This window comes from Ammodytes marinus (genome assembly GCF_949987685.1).
Source record: "Ammodytes marinus genome assembly, chromosome: 13".
Classification (NCBI taxonomy): Eukaryota; Metazoa; Chordata; class Actinopteri; order Uranoscopiformes; family Ammodytidae; genus Ammodytes; species Ammodytes marinus.
The window spans coordinates 20,888,849-20,907,437 of NC_137217.1; the positions used below are offsets into that span (position 1 = coordinate 20,888,849).

The 18,589-nt window shown below is 41.5% G+C and overlaps 3 protein-coding genes across 7 annotated transcripts; 2 read left to right on the plus strand and 1 right to left on the minus strand.

Moving 5' to 3' along the window:
• Nucleotides 1–534: 534 nt before the first annotated feature.
• Nucleotides 535–1,829, minus strand: ndufa3 (NADH:ubiquinone oxidoreductase subunit A3). The gene is made up of 4 exons (XM_080038811.1): nucleotides 1,812–1,829; nucleotides 1,483–1,557; nucleotides 834–911; nucleotides 535–721 (listed from the first exon to the last, which is right to left on the minus strand). The coding sequence occupies exons 1-4, from the start codon at nucleotides 1,816–1,818 to the stop codon at nucleotides 630–632; spliced, it is 252 nt and encodes an 83-aa protein (XP_079894937.1). The 5' UTR covers nucleotides 1,819–1,829; the 3' UTR covers nucleotides 535–629.
• A 95-nt stretch (nucleotides 1,830–1,924) lies between these two features.
• tfpt (TCF3 (E2A) fusion partner) lies at nucleotides 1,925–6,900 on the plus strand. The gene is made up of 7 exons (XM_080040050.1): nucleotides 1,925–2,109; nucleotides 2,749–2,850; nucleotides 3,359–3,481; nucleotides 3,862–3,932; nucleotides 4,031–4,100; nucleotides 5,997–6,155; nucleotides 6,347–6,900. Exons 1-7 carry the CDS (start codon nucleotides 2,023–2,025, stop codon nucleotides 6,419–6,421), a joined length of 687 nt encoding a protein of 228 aa, XP_079896176.1. The 5' UTR covers nucleotides 1,925–2,022; the 3' UTR covers nucleotides 6,422–6,900.
• A 431-nt stretch (nucleotides 6,901–7,331) lies between these two features.
• On the plus strand, nucleotides 7,332–18,124 carry cnot3a (CCR4-NOT transcription complex, subunit 3a). Of its 5 annotated transcripts, none has more exons than XM_080039967.1 (18): nucleotides 7,332–7,471; nucleotides 8,078–8,148; nucleotides 8,340–8,407; nucleotides 8,494–8,568; nucleotides 8,688–8,777; nucleotides 8,897–9,025; nucleotides 9,270–9,365; nucleotides 9,516–9,735; nucleotides 9,826–9,953; nucleotides 10,367–10,423; nucleotides 10,707–11,616; nucleotides 11,708–11,813; nucleotides 11,977–12,118; nucleotides 12,526–12,703; nucleotides 12,842–13,040; nucleotides 16,291–16,423; nucleotides 16,554–16,679; nucleotides 16,792–18,124. In XM_080039967.1, the coding sequence occupies exons 2-18, from the start codon at nucleotides 8,124–8,126 to the stop codon at nucleotides 16,888–16,890; spliced, it is 2,781 nt and encodes a 926-aa protein (XP_079896093.1). In that variant the 5' UTR covers nucleotides 7,332–7,471; nucleotides 8,078–8,123; the 3' UTR covers nucleotides 16,891–18,124. The 5 variants fall into 5 exon arrangements, with proteins under 5 accessions (XP_079896093.1, XP_079896095.1, XP_079896096.1 ...); XM_080039969.1 differs by having other exon boundaries at nucleotides 12,595–12,703; XM_080039970.1 differs by having other exon boundaries at nucleotides 12,595–12,694.
• Nucleotides 18,125–18,589: the final 465 nt, after the last annotated feature.

Genomic DNA, 18,589 nt, shown 5'->3' on the forward strand with positions numbered 1-18,589 from the left:
GGAATTCATTTTTAGACATTGATAATCTGATTCCAGCTTTGTCAAATTAAGCCTCTTCTTAAGGATCAGGGTTGTGTCGAAGCTTACGTTTCGAAACTCTCACGAGCTGCTCTGAAAAATCAAACAGAAATCTTAATACTGAGTGAGATTTTCTAACAGAAAATGTAGATGTTACAGTTATTTGTGGAAGCTGTTGGTCCACCAACTCAGCATTTGTCATAAGAGTGTAAAGGAAAAAGGAAACAAAAGACTGCATGCCACTGCAGGTTGGGTTACTTTAAGGCTTGCTCTTAAGTTTTCAGCTATGTATTCAAATGAAACCTCAGTAGGGCAAAGTATAGTAAAAATCAGTTTTGATGAATCTCAAGTTAAAGTCCAAATCATAAATATGTTGTACTAAAGGTTGGAAAAAAACTTTTATAAACTGAGGCAATTAGATAGGAAAATAGTTTCTGAATAGTCATGCACTAATACATGCATTCAACCCAAATGTGCAGAATGTATTCCATCCAAACAATGAGGCTTACGAGTAGAATTAGATGGATAGTCTTTATTCTGGGAGTGGAGCCGATCTGCAGACACATATAAACAAAAGGAACAGCACAAACGTTGATTGTGAGAATGTGAAGTTATAGGTTTTTAAGCCATTCCAAGTTGTTTCCTTTAGGTTCAGCTGGATGGGCAGGGATATCAGGCATGTTCCCATCATCTCGCACAGGGACTGCACATTGGGATATAAGGAAAACAAGCTTTAGTATTTGATTATACAGCTGTTGAAGCCGTTTCACTTGTGTCAGCTTTGTGTAGCATCTTGCAATGACAGCATAGTTTACCTGGGTAGTTGTACGGCACAGCTGAATTTATCATTCCTGAATACTTTGTGAGGGGGCTAATGAATGGAATAGCAACACCTGAGGAAATACAAGTTGTTATTAACTTTACATACAGTGTATCAATTACACTTGTAATGGACAAACTTATTTTTTTATATACTTGTCAAGGTCCCAAACAATTAAAATTAAGAAAAAAAATACCACACAGAAAGACAGACCTTACTCCCATTCTATAGTAAATTGCTTTAATTTAAAATCAATTTACTGGCTCTTGAAAGCACTTAAAAAAAATCACAACCATTGTTATCTTTATTATTATGGCTTCTCGTCAGGTTAAGGGTATATGTAAAGCTTCTTGTTTTTCATGTATAGAGCCTGGCATGTTCTGACATCTGTGATCTTCTCCATCCCTATATCACCAGTAGGTCACTTTTTCTGACAGAGTCTACTGGCTGTTCCCACTCTCTATTAAAAACAACAGGGGATCGTGCCTTAAAAGTTGTCACTAAAACACCATGGACCTCTCTTCCTTGACTTCATACGGTCTCTGTGTTCTCTGAAGAAGTGTAGTAATTAAATTGCATTTCCAAAGTAAGTTGTGTGTAGTGCTCTTTTTCTGCAACACAAATTTAAAAGTGTGGTTACAAACCTAGCAGTCCAATAGCACATGAAGCCAAGATAACAGGCTCCTTGTTCCATGCATTCTTCAGAAACGCTCCGATTGCTGCGGGAAAACAAAACAACAACAACGGGAGGTTACAATCAACCTATGGTCAGCTAGCATTAGCCACCGTTACCAACACATCCAAGGTCACGTTTTTCCTCTTATTTTGATTTGATATCAATGTGTTAAAATCACTCTGAGACCTAGTTTGAGTCATTTCAAATCTATAAAGTGTGTAATGATGCTATCCAGAGGTGCAGATACAACTTAGATTACTAGATAGATGTGCGAAAGATGACTGAATATTCACATACCCGCCATGTTGTCTTGAGTAGTTTCAATCGACAGAGTGCTTATGGGAAATGTAGTAACTATTTACCAACGTGTAATTTCTGCGCCCGTCGCACAAAAACAGTAGTTTGTGGACAAGAGACAAGAGCGTGAAAAGGGAGCTGCTCATGCTTAAAGTTTGATTTCAGTGAATTATAATGGTAGTAAACAGTTTATAAAATGTAATTATATTAAATGGTTTTGACGCTTTGTTTGAAGCCGAAGGACACACAGCTGCTGCTGAGCGGAAACCAGCCTTTTTTGGAGTTGTCATTCATAAATGTAAGTAGCCTACTGGGTAGGCCTACATGTATTAGCATGTTATACAGTGCGTTTTTCGTTGTATAAGGAAGATTTACAGCATTACTCTAATTTACCTATTAAAAACAACCACATTCAAAATAAGTATTTAGCTTTTTTAACCAATGGGGCTTTTACTCGTGAAATCTCATCAAAGTCATTATAATCAGTGGTTGTACAGGTTCACACTGGTTTTTCAATCTGGACCAGGTCCAATTGGTTTAAATGTGAAAAAAGCTGTACAATCGCCATTGTTAGCATTTTCAATAATTAAAAGCTAGTTCGGGATTGTTGATCAGGACCATGCCGAATGTGTTGTAGAAGTAGCCTACAAATCTGTGAAATCTCCCTTTGTTGAATTCACACACATGGAATAAAGGTTTCAGAAATCTGAAATCTGTTTTATCAAATATTTAAACTTTCTGCGAGAATCTAGTCCAACTGAGGCGAAAAAAACATATTGGTCGCACAGAACGGTGGTGGTTTCCCTCTTGACTGCTGAATCAGAAGCTAACTAAGGCACTGTTGGCATGACATATTACTTGTGAATTAAAAAGACTGTTTGTGCTTAATTGTTTTACAAAAGCATTTTTCTAATAACTTAAAATGTCTCTTTTATAGATGATGGAGGATTTCTCAGGTCTGGCTCTGCCTCCCCTGTTTGGAGGACACATCCTGGAAGCAGAGTTGGAGCCTGGTGGTGTGGAGCTGGGACCAGGAGAGGTAACGTTAATTGATCATGATCATGGACATGGTTTTAGTAATATTGCTGTAAGTGGGAACACCTAGCCTGTGTGCTAATAGAGTCAAAGTTGTGTTTATACTGATTGAACCAAGTCACTGATATTAGCAGTGAAAATATAAGTTACATACCGTATATGTCCTTGATTCCATCTAACTATGCCATAATTGTGATAAATGAATCCCTGAATTTGGCCAATTATTAGAGTTAAGAGAGATTCTTGTTAACAAATATTTGATGTAGCTTAGTGAGTGGAGAAAGGGGTTGCAGGTCATTTCTGACTTGTATTATATCCATTAATGACACAGTTCGATTTTAAAGTTAAAAGTACGCAATGGCATCAGTCTATAATAATATCACTTCAATATAAAGAAACAACTTTATTGTTATCTATTCAGCAACCCAAATTGTGCCAGCTGCTTCGTCTAAAACACGGAATGACACAGAACAACCAAAGACAAAACAGGAACAGGAAGTTTTTTTCTGCAGGTGGAGCTCGGCCCGGGAGGCAACGAGCTGCTGGAGAATACAGAGCAGGAGGACGAGGAGAGAAGAGCCCTCGATAAGAGAAAATATCTGGCTCTGAACAGGAGATGCAAAGAGATTGAACAGGTGTGTGTGTGCAAGCATACATGTGTTATTTGGTGCACACTTCCTGTTTGTGTGTCTTGTGAAACATTAATTGTTGTTTAGTTTCTGATGTCTTGTATAACTTTTTCAAAATAACACAACTTCCTGATCTATTTCCATTCATAACATCTGATATTATTGTAGGGACTGCAAGCCTTTCGTAATATGTTTATTAGTTTATTATGATACAGAATATGATGCTTTTCTAAATTGCTATTTTAAGACTAAAACAAATTCCTACAAATTCAACAATCAAATACCATATTTACTTTTCAAAGCCCAGCCAAGTTTAATGGTGCATCTGTAATCAACCCCCCCCCCCCCCCCCAAAAAAAAATCCCCTCCAAACTTGTGTTTTTCAGGTGAATCAGAAGATTCTCGGTCGCCTTCACCAAGTACAAATAATTACACGGCGCCTAAAGAAGGAGAGACGGTATGAAACCCCCATGAAGGTTATCTAATTTTGACTTGACATTTTCTCAGAGGTTTCCAACTTGATTGTTCCATCTGAAGTTGATTTTGATCTCACAGGTTTCTCATGAAGACTTTAGATGGTCATGGGGACGACTACAGAAACGCCCAGCTCACTATACTTCTAGAGGTGAGAATGACATGGACAGTTGGTGCTATGCGATGCAATTAAAAAGTAGAAAACAATACAGTGGTATGTCAAAGGGTATGCATTTGATTTCAGTCTCTGCTATCAGTTCCATATTCTGATCTAACCCCGAAGCACCTGTTGGATCCAGTGGGTAGGGCTTAACTAAAACACTACATTTAGGCCAGATAATAGGATATTAATTTGTTTTACTACAGCAGTTGACCATAGATGGGTTAACCTTTCAAGGGGCAATATACGGAAAATTAACCATGTGATCACAATATAAACTAAAATATGAAATGTCTTTCAATACAGGACTGTTTTACAGTATAAGAGCAACAAGACTAGACTTGCTTTAGTTGATGGGGGGCTACTACACAAGCCACCTTGAAGCACTTAAATTCATAAATTATTCATGCTCTCAATAATTAAACTATTAGGTGAAATATATTTTGCTTGCTCCATAATGTAATAATTGACCCAAAATGAAATGTTGTTACATTATTATAATTTGTTACAAAAAGTTATTACGTTTCGGGCTTTCTTACTTTATCGACCAGTTATTACAGTTTGGTTTTATTCATTAAAAAAAATATACATTTTGAGGTTTCCTTACATTTCAAGCTCTTACAGGGCTATTACAGGGCTGTATGAAAAAAATATTATGGAGCCGGCAGAGGTTGGTAACATTCAGAGAAAAACCCAAAACTAAAAATTTGCATATTCTCTCAGATGAAAGTTTCAGGGTGTATTCACACTGGGAAAGTCCGCTAGTTCACTTGCTTTGGTCCAGACCAAATAGAGTTTTGATTTTTTTTGTTTGGTGTGGTCCACTTTCATATTGCCCCTTTTGCAAGTGAACCAGCATTACGAAGCAAAACCACATGTGATCTGAGGTCATTAATTCATTGGACAGACATTCTGGGGTGGAGAGAAACAGGAAGCACGAAGTTAAAACTGCGAAATATATATCATTGATATAATATGGGGTTAAAAATAATAAAATGGCCTACATCTAACCTATAAATAAAGAGGAAAAACATCAAATTATTGTTGTTTCATATGGTTATAATATGTAGCCCTATGTCAATGCCACGTTATGTGGCTTGTAGCCTACAATGTGAAACATAATTTTTACTGTATTGTTGGTGCTGGACGCGCGTCACATGAGAAGAATAGGCTCAAACTGACACTCAGCTGATTAAGCTGTGTATCAGCTGGGTCGGCGCAGTTCAGCTCCAAACTGACACGGGGATAGTATTGACGGTCCCGTACATGGGAAGCAAAATAAAAACACACACTTCTTGCGCAGCGTGAACCTGTTGGCACTGTGCGAGAGACGCTCCTCTCTCCTTCATCTGGTCGCTGAACACATTCAGCATGTTTACGTGTCCTCTCGATCAAATGTAATATATTGTTCTGGGCTCCCGGTCAAACCACAACTTATCGTCCTAACAATGGCGACAACAACACTTTCCCATAATGTGAAGCTGACGGCTATTTATTAAAAAAGAAAAGAAAGAAAAGGCACAGTGCCTCCTGCATTTGGGTCGGATCGAGTGCGGACAAATTCACACCACAAACGAACTGCAGCAGAGTGCGTTTGGAAACGCACCGAGACTACCTCTTCAGCTGGGTCTCGGAGCGTTTGTTTGGTCCGCCCCCGAGTGCGATTGCTGTATTCACACCTGCCTGAAAGATGCGCACCGAAGGCAGAAGTGCATCTGAGTTCGTTTCAACCGAACTAAACACGGCATGTGTGAATACACCCTCAGAGTTCAGATGATCGAAATCCAATACGAACATAGTTCATTTCCCATCATGTCTGCTGATTAGTTCTATAATAATAATTTTAAAAAATTTACATTTTCAATTTCTCACCTGTTCTGTTTTCAGGATGAGTCTGGAGCTCATTTAGATCCTGCTTCTGGAGTGGAGGATGAACGGCTCAATGGTGTGTCTGGTCCCACTTTGTCTGGAGCGTTACATCACACTGCTGGACCAAAGAAGAAGAGGCACCGGATTCCACGTCCAGAAAAGGATAAAGACCAACAGGTAGGGGAAGAGTTCTGCTGTTATCTATATAAGTGTATATTAAGACATCAATCCTCACAATGTGCGGCCGTGAGTGTAGTTGTTGATGCTTGATTGGGTTAATAACGATGTCATTATTGTAAGCATTTATACTTCTGACAGTGCAGAACTCTTTATTTATTTTTTTATTGAGTTTCTGCTTCTTTCCTCAGACTGAAACAGACATGTCAGTGTTGGCAGACACGCAGTATGGAGAAATGCCCAGCCCGACCTCTCTGTCTCACTGATCTTTGAACTTCTGTGGATTAAATGATGATAAAGGAGCATCTGGTTCCTTTACCTGTTCAGCGGATACACTGCCTGTGTTCAGCCAAAGTTTTGCACTGTTTGAACTTGAACGTTGTGAACAGATTGAATTCATGTAAGGTAAAATGAAACCTTGTACATGTATGAATTATTTTTGTTGTATATTATCTTATTTTCTACTAAAAGTTGATGAAGACAAATAATGGCCAGTGGCAAACTGTGCACACTGTCATGAAAAATCGGGATGGGAAATATCTGGCAATCCAGATACCAATATGTGGTATTCATGGCTTTCACAATACATTCATGGATATTATCAAAGATTTAATGGTTCATGATTAAATTTCAGAGAGTCATGATAAGTAAAGTATTTTTATGTCTTAGGCTATATTATGAAATGTTTTATTATTTGATTTTAAATTCATGTTTTTAACTTTAATAAGTTTAGAAACGATGTGCGAGTGTGATTCAAAAATGTTTCGGTTTTGGGCATAATTAAAAAGCTAGTTGTGTCCTTTTAATAGTTTCCTTAATTTGACACAAAGAAAAATCCTTACTCAAGGTCATGAATCATGTCACTCTTCCTGAGAGGATGCTCGGTTGTCATGGAGATCAATTTTTTAAAGTTTCTTGTCACCATGAATGAACGAGGAAATCAATATCTTTCTACCTCAATAGTCTGTGAAATGAATAGCATTGTTTCAGAAAAGAAATATGTGTGATTTTGGATGCAATTTTTGGTTTATTGTCGATCATAACCATCATCTGACACTCTCAGCCAATGGTTGGACTCCATTCAAGCGGATGTCGCACGGTGACAGACGTGAGCTCCTTCCAATCAGAACTGGTAATTTGGGTTTAGGGCGGGGCCCAGAGGCGGGGGTGGGATCTAAGCAGCCTCCGTCCATCTTCAGCTACATTACATTGAGCGAGCTTGTCGAAAAGAATACACAATTTGGAAGTAAAGAAGACTTTCTGGAATTAGTTTTGGCTGTATTTGAAAAAAAGACAAACGAAAGCCCATATCCTAGGTAAATGTCTAAACAAGTATAAATCTAGATGTTCGGGTTGACCCAGTTTCCCTTTTTCCTAAATTTCGGCTAGCTAAGCTGCTAGCTAGCATTTTATGCATTAGCTAGCCAGACAGTTAGCCATATTAGCTTGCAGGTTATCGATAAGAACGGATTCTTATATATTGTGCCTTTCACAACGCAAACCCACCATATAAAAGCTATACTGGACCCCAAGCTAATGATGCATGAATGTGACATATATCCATCAACATGTTTTGAAACTGTCCGGTTTGTTACCGTGTGAGGTAGATGAGCTAACAAACTGGCTACTATTAACGTTAGCAGGCTAGGTGGCTAATTTTAGCTGACAACCATGTCAGTCACATTGGTAACATCAACATTAGATGCACTAGATAAATAATCACAGGAGGGGAAAGCCCATACACAGGTGCTGTTTTTAAGTGTCTTAAAATTGAAGGGATCACGTTATTTGTGCAGCTAACGTTCACTGGAGTTAACGCCAACTCTATTCTTAGGAAAACCGATGTGCTGATTGCTCTGTTGAATGGACTTGTGTTGGGTTTGAATGATGTGTTGATGCACGCTTTGTTCTCTGTACATAAGCTAACTTTGTGACAGACGGAATGTGGACATTGTCGTAGTCAGAGCCATGGCTGACAAAAGAAAACTTCAAGGTAAGACTGTTGGTGAAACTAATGCTGCACAGAATCCTTCACACCGTGCACAGCCTGGCATCCTGCACATATAGACTCAGTTTTCCTCTTGCAATGTTATTCTTTTGTTTGTTTTATTGTTTGAATACGTTGCTTGGTGTTGCACATGTTTATGTACCGTGATGTTGGACCACATATTTTATTCCCCATAGGTGAGATCGACCGATGTTTGAAAAAAGTAGCTGAAGGTGTAGAACAGTTTGAAGACATCTGGCAAAAAGTAAGACATGATCATTGTTGAGACTCTTATTCTTGCAAATGAATGTGATAAAACCTGTATTATAATTAATGTGTTTACATTTTTAGCTCCACAATGCAGCCAATGCAAACCAGAAGGAAAAATATGAGGCTGACCTCAAGAAAGAAATTAAAAAACTACAGGTAAGACAAAAACATTTCCTTTCATGTCGGCCCTATATCGGCGCTCTTGATCAACAGTGTGCATGTTTGAAATTCATAATTGGTATTTGAATATTTTTACCATCTCTCTTTGTTTCCAGCGATTGAGAGACCAGATAAAAACATGGGTGGCATCAAACGAGATCAAAGACAAAAGGCAGCTAGTCGAGAACCGCAAACTTATAGAGACGGTATGGTTCTTCATCATTTCCTATTTCAGGTTATATAGTCTCTGTAAAGTGTAACGTTTGGACTTCAGTTCTACAAAGCAGTAAACTGAACAAGGTTCATGTGATTTTCTTCTCTTTAGCAAATGGAGCGGTTCAAGGTGGTGGAACGGGAAACAAAAACAAAAGCCTACTCTAAAGAAGGCTTGGGGCTTGCTCAGAAAGTGGACCCAGCTCAGAGGGAAAAGGAGGAAACGGGAACGTGGCTAACAGTAATACATCCGCTATTATCTATACATGTTACATTTGATGTAATCTTTTCTTAACATTTTCTGCCTCGTGTCAAAAGTGAATAAAAAAGTTTAATATATAGGAATGAAAACTTCTTATTTTTTTAAGAAATTGGTCAAAAAACAAACAGGTTTTTCAAGTAAGGCAATTTAAATACAATCAGTTTTAGACATTTTAATGAAATCCATCAACACTCTTTTTTTCTGACCTCTTCTTCATCTGCAGAATACGATAGACACACTAAATATGCAGGTGGATCAGTTTGAAAGTGAAGTGGAATCTCTTTCGGTTCAGACGAGAAAGAAGAAGGGCGATAAAGATGTAAGTCGTCCTGTCTCATGTCTTCGCAAGGATCTTTTTTTTACAAACGCACAATGATATTGTATGTCCCTATATACAGTGTAGAGTAGTCTGCTAAAAGTTTGGCTGAAATGTCCTCAACCACACGCATTTCTCCTGCCTGTCACGTAGAAGCAGGATCGTATAGATGAGCTCAAGCGGTTGATTGAAAGGCATCGATTCCACATTCGCATGTTGGAGACCATATTACGAATGTTGGACAATGACTCGATAGCAGTGGATTCAATCCAGAAGATCAAGGATGATGTCGAATACTACATTGACTCCTCCCAAGACCCAGACTTTGAGGAGAACGAGTTCCTGTATGACGACTTAGACCTGGAAGACATTCGTGAGTAAATCACTGTGGGACTCTTGAACTGTGTTTTTGTTCTTTTAGACAACACTTGACACTTATCTCTGTCCTGTCTTGCTCTTGCAGCTGCAGCATTAGTAGCGACATCTCCGTCGGGCCAGGGGGAAGATGAGATGTATCTTCCCTCCAGCAGCACTCCCACTTCCACCACCTCCTCTTCACCCATCCCTCCATCCCCGGCCACTTGCACTGCTGTAAGTGTGACTAAATACTTGTCTTTGTATTATTAAAACTTGGGTGGGGTTGTTAAAGGGAAGCTGTGCAGCATAACCTATCATTCTGAAGAGTGTGTACGTGCTTGTCTGTGTGCAGCAACATTTCTTTTATATAAAGTCTATAATACTGCAATCTATAGGCGCTGCAAGCTAAACAAACACATGCTTGCACTTTCTGTTGTCTCCCGTTCTGAATGGAGCATAAATGGTAGGTTACAGCGTGCAAGAGGGAGGAAAGGAGATTGCCAATAGTACCTCGGTAGCCGAATCCCCACTTTCCACATCCTGTCAGCCAGACTACCTTTGAGTTAACTTTTCTACAACACCCATTGTGTTATAATTACTGACTGCTGAATCAACATTTCAAAAGTGGATTGTCTCTCCCCCTGTAGGAGAACTCGGAGGACGATAAGAAGAGGGGACGGTCGACGGACAGTGAAGTTAGTCAGGTGAGAGAGACTCATCTCTGCCAGGAGATGAACTGTCTTGTGATGCGCTCTTCACCCTTGGTCCTGGAGAGTTACAGTGGATGAAGGGTGAAAAAAAACAAGGTCTTTCTCTGTGGTACCATTGGTTTGGAGAAGATAATTTAGTTTGTACCATCACCTGCATATATACACCTCAAAAGTTTACACAGTAAACGTAGCTCCTCATACACTTTGTATGGCTGTAGTTTTCCTTCAGGACAGTTTTATCTAAAATGCTTTTTTTCTGGTGGTTTGTCATTTTCAGTCTCCTGTGAAGAACGGCACCCCATCCTTGCTATCGTCCTTCTCTTCCTCCACCACCTCGGGGTCCTCCTCGTCCTCCTCCCTCGTGTCCATGGCGAGCGTGGTAGGGGGCATTTCGGCGGTTCCCGCATGCAGCAGTCTTATAGGGAGCTTCAGCAGCGCGGTGCAGCAACATCAGCATCAACCTGCACAGCAACTGCAACAACCTCAGCCCCTGAACCAACAGCAGCTGCCTCAGACCAAACCTTCGCTCCCTTCAAACAACACACCCAGCCCGCCCAGCCACCCTCTCCTCCCAGCCTCCACCGCCCTCTCTCTCCCAACGCCCAGCACATCCATTTCATCCACTCCCATCTCTCAGCCTCAGCCCACATCTGGGCCAACCCCAACATCCAGTTTGGGACTCGGGCTGGGGCTGAGCCTGGGATTGAGCAAAATTGGCATGACGGGGACCAGCAGTGCCAACCAAATGTCCAGTTTAGGCCTGAGTGGCCACTCGGCTCCTTTAAACACAATGGCAGAGCTCATTGCGGGCTCCACGCCTGCCCCTTATGCCCAGGCGGCAGCATTGGGAGGCTTGGGCCTGTGCAGCACCACCCAGTCCAGCATTTCAGTGGAGAGCAGCACTTCTATCCCCACGTCTGGCTCCAGTGGAGTCACCACCAACGGGTCAGTGACGGGGCTCGGTTTGCTAGGCTCGAGCCCGGCACACGGCTCTTTGAGCGGGAGTATCCTGGGTCTGGTTCCTGGGCAAAATGTAGCCCCCGGGGCCTCTCAGGTCCTGCCCCCAAGTTCTGTCAGCACTACACCTGGAGTAGTAGGCATGATGGGAGGCAACGTAGGAAATGTGGGCGTGGTGAACGCCGCTCCTGCTAGACCACCCAGTGGACTGAAGCAAAATGGAAGCACAAGTATGTTAGCTTGTTATCCTTGGACTTGTGTGACTCTTCACTTGTCTGTTTAAGTCAGCATTTTCTTAATTCCTCCCTCACCTGCCCGCAGGTTACAGTGCTGTAGTGGCAGAGAGCTCCACAGAATCAGCTCTAAGCACACCGAGCCAGTCACATAGCAGCCAACCCTCATCTCTCAGTTCGTCAAACAGTCAGCCGTGAGTTATTTGTCGTTTTCATGATCTCCGAACTTCTTCTTCACGTGATAATTGTAATTTCTTCTTCACGTGATAATTGTAATTTCTTCTTCACGTGATAATTGTTAATTTCTTCTTCACGTGATAATTGTTAATTTCTGTTGTTCCCACCCTACTGGTGCAGGATGGACAATGGTCCCAGCTTAATCAGCTCCATCACCCTGCCCCCCAGCTCTCCGTCCCCCTCGTTCTCAGACAGCACACCTGGAGGAGGGAGTCTTCTCAACGGGCCCCACTCCTACACACAGGCCTCTGAGAGCCTCAAGGTGAGGGACATGTCAACTAAAATATCACCTATATAGCCAAATTGATATTTTTTCAAATGACCAGGCTGACAAGTTTTGAAATACTTTTGATTGGTACATGACGAGAGACCTTTTATGTGCTCAGCTGTAAATAGCATTATTATGATATCCCCGGCTGCCACATTTATATTAAATATAACCTACAAAGGGTCAACTTTAGCAGTTGTGACTTTGGGTTCATAATTTAAGGGCAGGAAGTTTTTCAAAACGTTAAGCTTAAAATGGGGAAGGATCTCTCACTGTATTTTTTTCTCCTGTTGTAGGTCAGTATAGCAGCTGTTATAGTTTACTTTCATGATTTATTCTCTGCAATGGTCTTCTGTTTCTAACGCTCCCATACGTTGCCCTTCCACCCTCAAATGCCCCAGGTTTTCCTCCCTCTTCCCAACAATCAGCCGCCCTGTTCTCATGTTGCCTCCATCTCGTTCTCACCTCAGGCGCCCGAGCCTCTTAGTTCTCTGAAGGCGATGGCGGAGAGAGCAGCGCTGGGATCGGGCCTGGATGGAGAGATTCCCAACCTGCACCTAACAGACAGAGGTCGGAACGGTCAGACAGTTTTTCTACATGAAACTACTGAAAAAATTATAAGCTTGCAATTTTACAAAATGTGGGAGATTTACATTTGAAGTAAAGAGAAGCAACACGTCACTGACACAGCCCTTCCCTCTCTCTACTGTCCTGCAGACATCTTTTCGGGTTCATCTGCAGCGCCCGGCAAGCCCGCCGCACCGCAGCCGTCTGTCTCGGAAGTCAGCATCCCCCCTTCGCTCGGGGTCTGTCCACTTGGCCCCACCCCTCTCCCCAAAGACCAGCTGTACCAGCAGGCCATGCAGGAGTCTGCGTGGACACACATGCCCCACCCGTCAGACTCTGAGAGGATCAGGTGAGGACGCCACACTGATCACGACCAGTGATGATGTGAACTTCATGCTCTTTTTTTCTTGTTCTTGGCTTTAAATCTGTTTGATAGCATTTATTATTTTAATTGTTTGTGTTACTTCATACAGTTGTTGACACTAACGATTGCCCGTTGCCCGGGGCAACTGAAAATAATGTTTGGGCAAGTTGAGATTGCTTCTTGGTTGCCCGGACGGGCAAGTGGATTTTAAAGGGTTTGTCTGTAGTCTAGGCTATGTATTCATGTGTTTTACAGTCTGCAAAACATTTTTTTTTTCCAGCTAACGCACACAAAATAGATCGGCTATATTCGCAATTGAGCAGCTGCGCGCGGCAGCCAGCAGCATCACGGTTGCTCTTTCGCACTCGATCTCTCTCTCTCTCTCACACACACACACACACACACACACACACACACACAGCCTGTGTGCGCACAGTTTCGCTGTCTACGTTCCGACAGCCGGCTCTATCCTACGGACCTGGTTCCGCTATATTCAAAGCCCAGAAATCAATAACGTTAGAGCTTATCGATACCGCTATGGAGTCCAGTAGGCTAGGTCACATTATATAATTTTATATATCGAGTCGGGTCATCTTCATCTAATTAGGCCTACTTCAGCGTATTATTCCATCACTGGACCGCATCATGGACTGTAAAAGTGTTCTACCTTCGACTGTCTTGAAGAAACTCCTCCAACCCGCTCCGTCTCCCAAAAAAAAAAACTGCCAAGCCGCTGCCGCTGTAGACGGGCTCCGCACCATCTCATCATTCATTCAATGCAGCGGTGATCAACAAACGAGAGACTGTAGCAAGTCCCACATTTAAAAAATCGGATAGTTTTTAAATCCATATTAAAATCTGCAGGATAAGACCTAGTTAGCTAAAAAAAATCGCAAACGGTTCAAATGTGATGTGTTCAGGTCGACTCAGTAAAATGATTATTAGACAAAGGTCAATAAAATGACATCATGATGTGTTCAAATGTAAATTTGAGTTTTTCGCGGGAAGCTTGAATAATAGTCTACAGTTTGGGTAAAAAACTTGTTTTCCCAGCAATATAAACTAAATAGTAGAGCTAAATATGGAATTATGACCTGCTTAAAGTCCTATCCTGAGCTCTGCTCATCTTATAAGCAATTAAAGCAATAATACCAGTTCTCTTTAAACAAAATAATAGAAAGATTCGATAAAGATTTGGATTGTGGAGTCTTTATAATGGTATCAAAATGAATAGAAATTGATGATCCCCCTCCTTACTTACAGTATTGGACTTTAATCATTTTATGGCACATGATCACTTTTTGGCACAATGTGACCGTTTTAAATAAGTAAAATGTTTCTGTGGAAGCTAACATTCAGCTTGACTCTGAGCTAGACTGAGTTTTCTGAGCCCCTAGGCCAGGTGCATGGCAAAAAGAGGCCCTTTCACGATGCTGCAGTAGGACCAAGCGCTTGGTGTAGTGTGTGATGTCATGATATATAGGCTTATATGAATTGTTGTTGGTTGTATGTGGTCAGGATGAGACAGAAAGCAGTGTTTGCATTTAAGAGATAAGGTTCGCTAAAATGTATAATTTAATTAGCCTATACTGTATATATCATTGTTTAACAGTTTTTTAGTTTTTTTTTGGGAAAGTGAACACAACATTCAGGCAAGTAAAACATTACCTGTACTTGCCCTATGGGCAAGTGCATTTGAAACCTTAGTGTCAACCCCTGTCATACCATCGTGGCTCCTTAACATCTAAAAGTCTTTGTGACATGATCTATTATAACCACTTAAAAGAGGAATCTAAATTCTATATATATTTTCAGTATCGTTCAGAAACCTAAAGATAAAAAACAACAAAGTTGTATGTTTTCGGTAAGAATGGGCTTAGGGTCTGAAAGCCACAGACTAACCCACAGTTGGTTTTGATCTTTTTGTGGAATTTGTTGACATTAATAAATCGCTCTTCCCTCCCGAATTCTGCATTCCCATGTAGGGGTAGGGGGGTCTCAATTCCCTCTGGCATCAGGGGTTACGGCTAAGGAGTAGGGCTAGATGGCCCTCCAAATGGAGAGTTTTCAGACCCACACTCCAAAGGGCCATGAGAAGCCTCTGATAAAGCTTAACGAATCTTCAGCAAAAATGGAAGATGGGAGGAAAGACAAAAAATTTTTTTTTCTTTAGTTAATAAAGATGTAAAAATGACCATAACCCTTGTGTTGTCCTTTACTGCATGTCATCCCGTCTCTCCCCATCTACTTCAAATTGTCAAATTAAGGTTAAAACACCTAAAAAATAAAAAGCTGGGTTTTAATCAGGCTGCTGATGACGTAGTAGTTTTGTGGTGATGTCCCATTACATAGAGGACGATTTCAACCCCTTGACAAACTCTTTCATCGGGCAAAGGTTAGGCTAGGTTTCTTTACTCTTAACGAAATGCCTCGTTTCCACCGAGTAGAGCGGGTTGGGTCGGAGCGGCTCAGAGCGGGACAGCGCACTTTTAAGAATCTCGCTGGTGTTTCCACCGCTGACCCTACCCTTACTGGTAGGGCGGGGTTTAGGCTGGACTGCGATAGCCGCCGCCAGAATATGGGTCAAACTATCGGGCTGTGGAACAACTGTGGTACAGCCAGCGGTCTCTCGTTTTTGCTTGGTCAAACCAGCCGCTTCTTTATTTATTCCCCCTGTGTTGTTGTGAGCGTAAACGCACAGAGACGGCTCGGTGCAACTGATAGAGACAGTGAGCAAACAGTGCTGGCTGCGGCAGCTACGTGACATCGTAGCAGTGGGACACAGTGTAACCAACTGATTAATTTAATGACGAGGAAAAACACCACACAATAAACAGTGCTGCGCTCACATTTTCGCCAAAACACAAGTCTCTCTTCACTCTTGCCGAGGTGACTACACACGGCGGAAATTATTATTTCAACCAATAAACGGACGGCATGTGTAGCTCCGCCTTTTCGGCACCCTTTCAGGCGGCTGGTACCCCAAAGGAGGAGTACCGAAATTAGGAGCGGCCCAGAGCGGTTAGGTGCGCTTAAACCGTACCCTACCCAACTTTTGGCAAATGAAAAGCCAAACTACCCGGACCGAACCGCTCCGATCCGACCTGCTCTACTCGGTGGAAACGAGGCATTGTGAACCCCTAACTCGATGTTTTGGTTTTTGATGTAATGACGGACATTTGACATTGTTTTTGCTTTTGAGTTTTTAAATGTGTCTGTGCTTCTGTCCTTAAAGGCAATACCTGATGAGGAATCCGTGTCCCACCTTGCCCTTCCATCACCAGATACCACCGCACCACTCTGACTCAATAGAGTTCTACCAGAGGCTGTCCACAGAAACTCTCTTTTTCATCTTCTACTACCTGGAGGTAAAGTTAAGATATGCACTCCCCAACTGCTAGTTTACCCCCCCCTGTCTACCTCACCTCTTCGTATCTCAATAATGTACGTGCTGTGTTGCTTGTAAGCCTCACGGTTTATTTGGCCTCCTTCTCCCAGGGAACCAAGGCTCAGTATCTATCGGCAAAGGCTCTGAAAAAACAGTCCTGGAGGTTTCACACCAAGTACATGATGTGGTTCCAGAGGCACGAGGAGCCCAAGACTATCACTGATGAGTTTGAACAGGTGCAGACTTACCACAGTTTATTTCCACTTCACATGTTCTATTTGAGTTAGCACAGGGACTTGTGGTTTTAGCCATTAAATGGTTGTTCTTTTCACTCTGCCATTCCTCCAGGGCACTTACATTTACTTTGACTATGAGAAATGGGGCCAGAGGAAGAAGGAGGGGTTTACCTTTGAGTACAGGTACCTCGAAGACAGAGACCTGCAGTGACGGACAGAGGGACACGAAAAGGACACAGGGAGACAAAACGTGCTGCTGTTGACATTCCGAGACTGAACTTCAAACTGTGGATAGAGATTGTGATGTGTAGTAGAAACCCTCTCCTAAAATGGAGACTGGTGTCTGTATAGGCTGCATCTCCACGTGAAGCCCCCGCTCCTCGTGTAGTGCTTTGCTTTTGACCCAAAAATGCCCCGTGGGCCGGACCAAATGTTGCGTGCTGCACGAGCTGGGAGGGCTCCCACTAGAGATCTGCGTTTGTGCCTGTCTGTGTGCACACTCAGTATGTGGCATTAGGAAAGCCTACCCCATGCATGTTTCTCATGTTTTCTTTTTCTTTTTCCGTTTCAACAAGATTCTCTGTACCACCTACCCAACATGAGCCTGGAAGCCTTCGACTTGACACAAAACAAACCTTGGATTTGATTGTTGAGTAAACTGCCCTTGTATTTACTGTAATTTGGTGGTTTAGAACGGGGAGGTACAGTGGACATTTAGTCATGGTGTGTAGGACTGGCTTCTTTTAAGACCCTACGATGCCTGTTGAATATGGTCACTATTAGAGATAGTGAGCGTTTATCAATAGTTTTATTGATATTGTCTTGGTCGATCAAAACGCTGATTGAGAGTGTCCACAGGGCCTCTCCCTGTGACAGGGAAAGAGTCCTTATTGGACATGGATTAAATTGCTATGCAATTGAACTGGTCTCTGACTCCCTCTCTTTACAAATAAAATGTTTTTAAGTTAACCTGTTAAAAGAAAATGCATTATTATGGCGCATTCATTGTTTGTGACAATTTAATAAAACTTGAAAAAAATAAACCTTAAAAAAATAGGGTTTGAGACATTTATGTTTGATTCTTACACTTTAGTTCTCATTATCCTCGATGGAAAAAGACCGCGCTAAGCGTTGTGAATGTACCTGTACCCAAGCCCCCTCTTAAATACACTGGTAGCATTAGATGATAAATCTGAGTTTGGTTTGAGTCAACTTCCCACCTTGATGATTTTATTTTATTCCGTTGATGTTACTTCATCCTAAAATTCACTGTGTCCACCTGATATTTTACGTGACACCCCTATACAGTGAATGTGCACTGAAACTGTTTACATGTAGAGTGGGAAAAGAAATCCTAAAATTCTGCTGGTTTAATTTAACTCATGGGTCGAGTAAGAAACGTCTCATCCACCGTTGGTTATTCATGTGCTACCCTAAAGAACATTAAGATTACAATTGTTTTCGATTGCTAACCCAACTGTAGCTCAATGTGCAAAACTATCTACAGTCTGCACTACTAACAGTCACTGGAGCTGAACAGTTCATTTCACCTGCAAAATAGGCTCAGTGCAGCAAACACTATAAACAGTCCTCATTTAGATAACACACACTGTCACTCAGAACACACTCAGAGTATAAACACTAGCATTAAACTCCAATACACAAATTACAAACTTTTAATCTTTACAGTTTGAAGAACCTGAGTTACTTCACAAAACTTACATATTTTCTTTGAGGAAAGAGTGAAATTCTTTCACATGAAATTGTATTATTTAATGTTGTACATTTTACAACATACTAGTTTAGTTAAACGAAAATAAATGGAAATCAGAAGTTTGCTTCAATTGATACATATTTTAATTTTATATTCATTGATCACATTTCCAAATTCAGTATTTATCTGTAGAAAT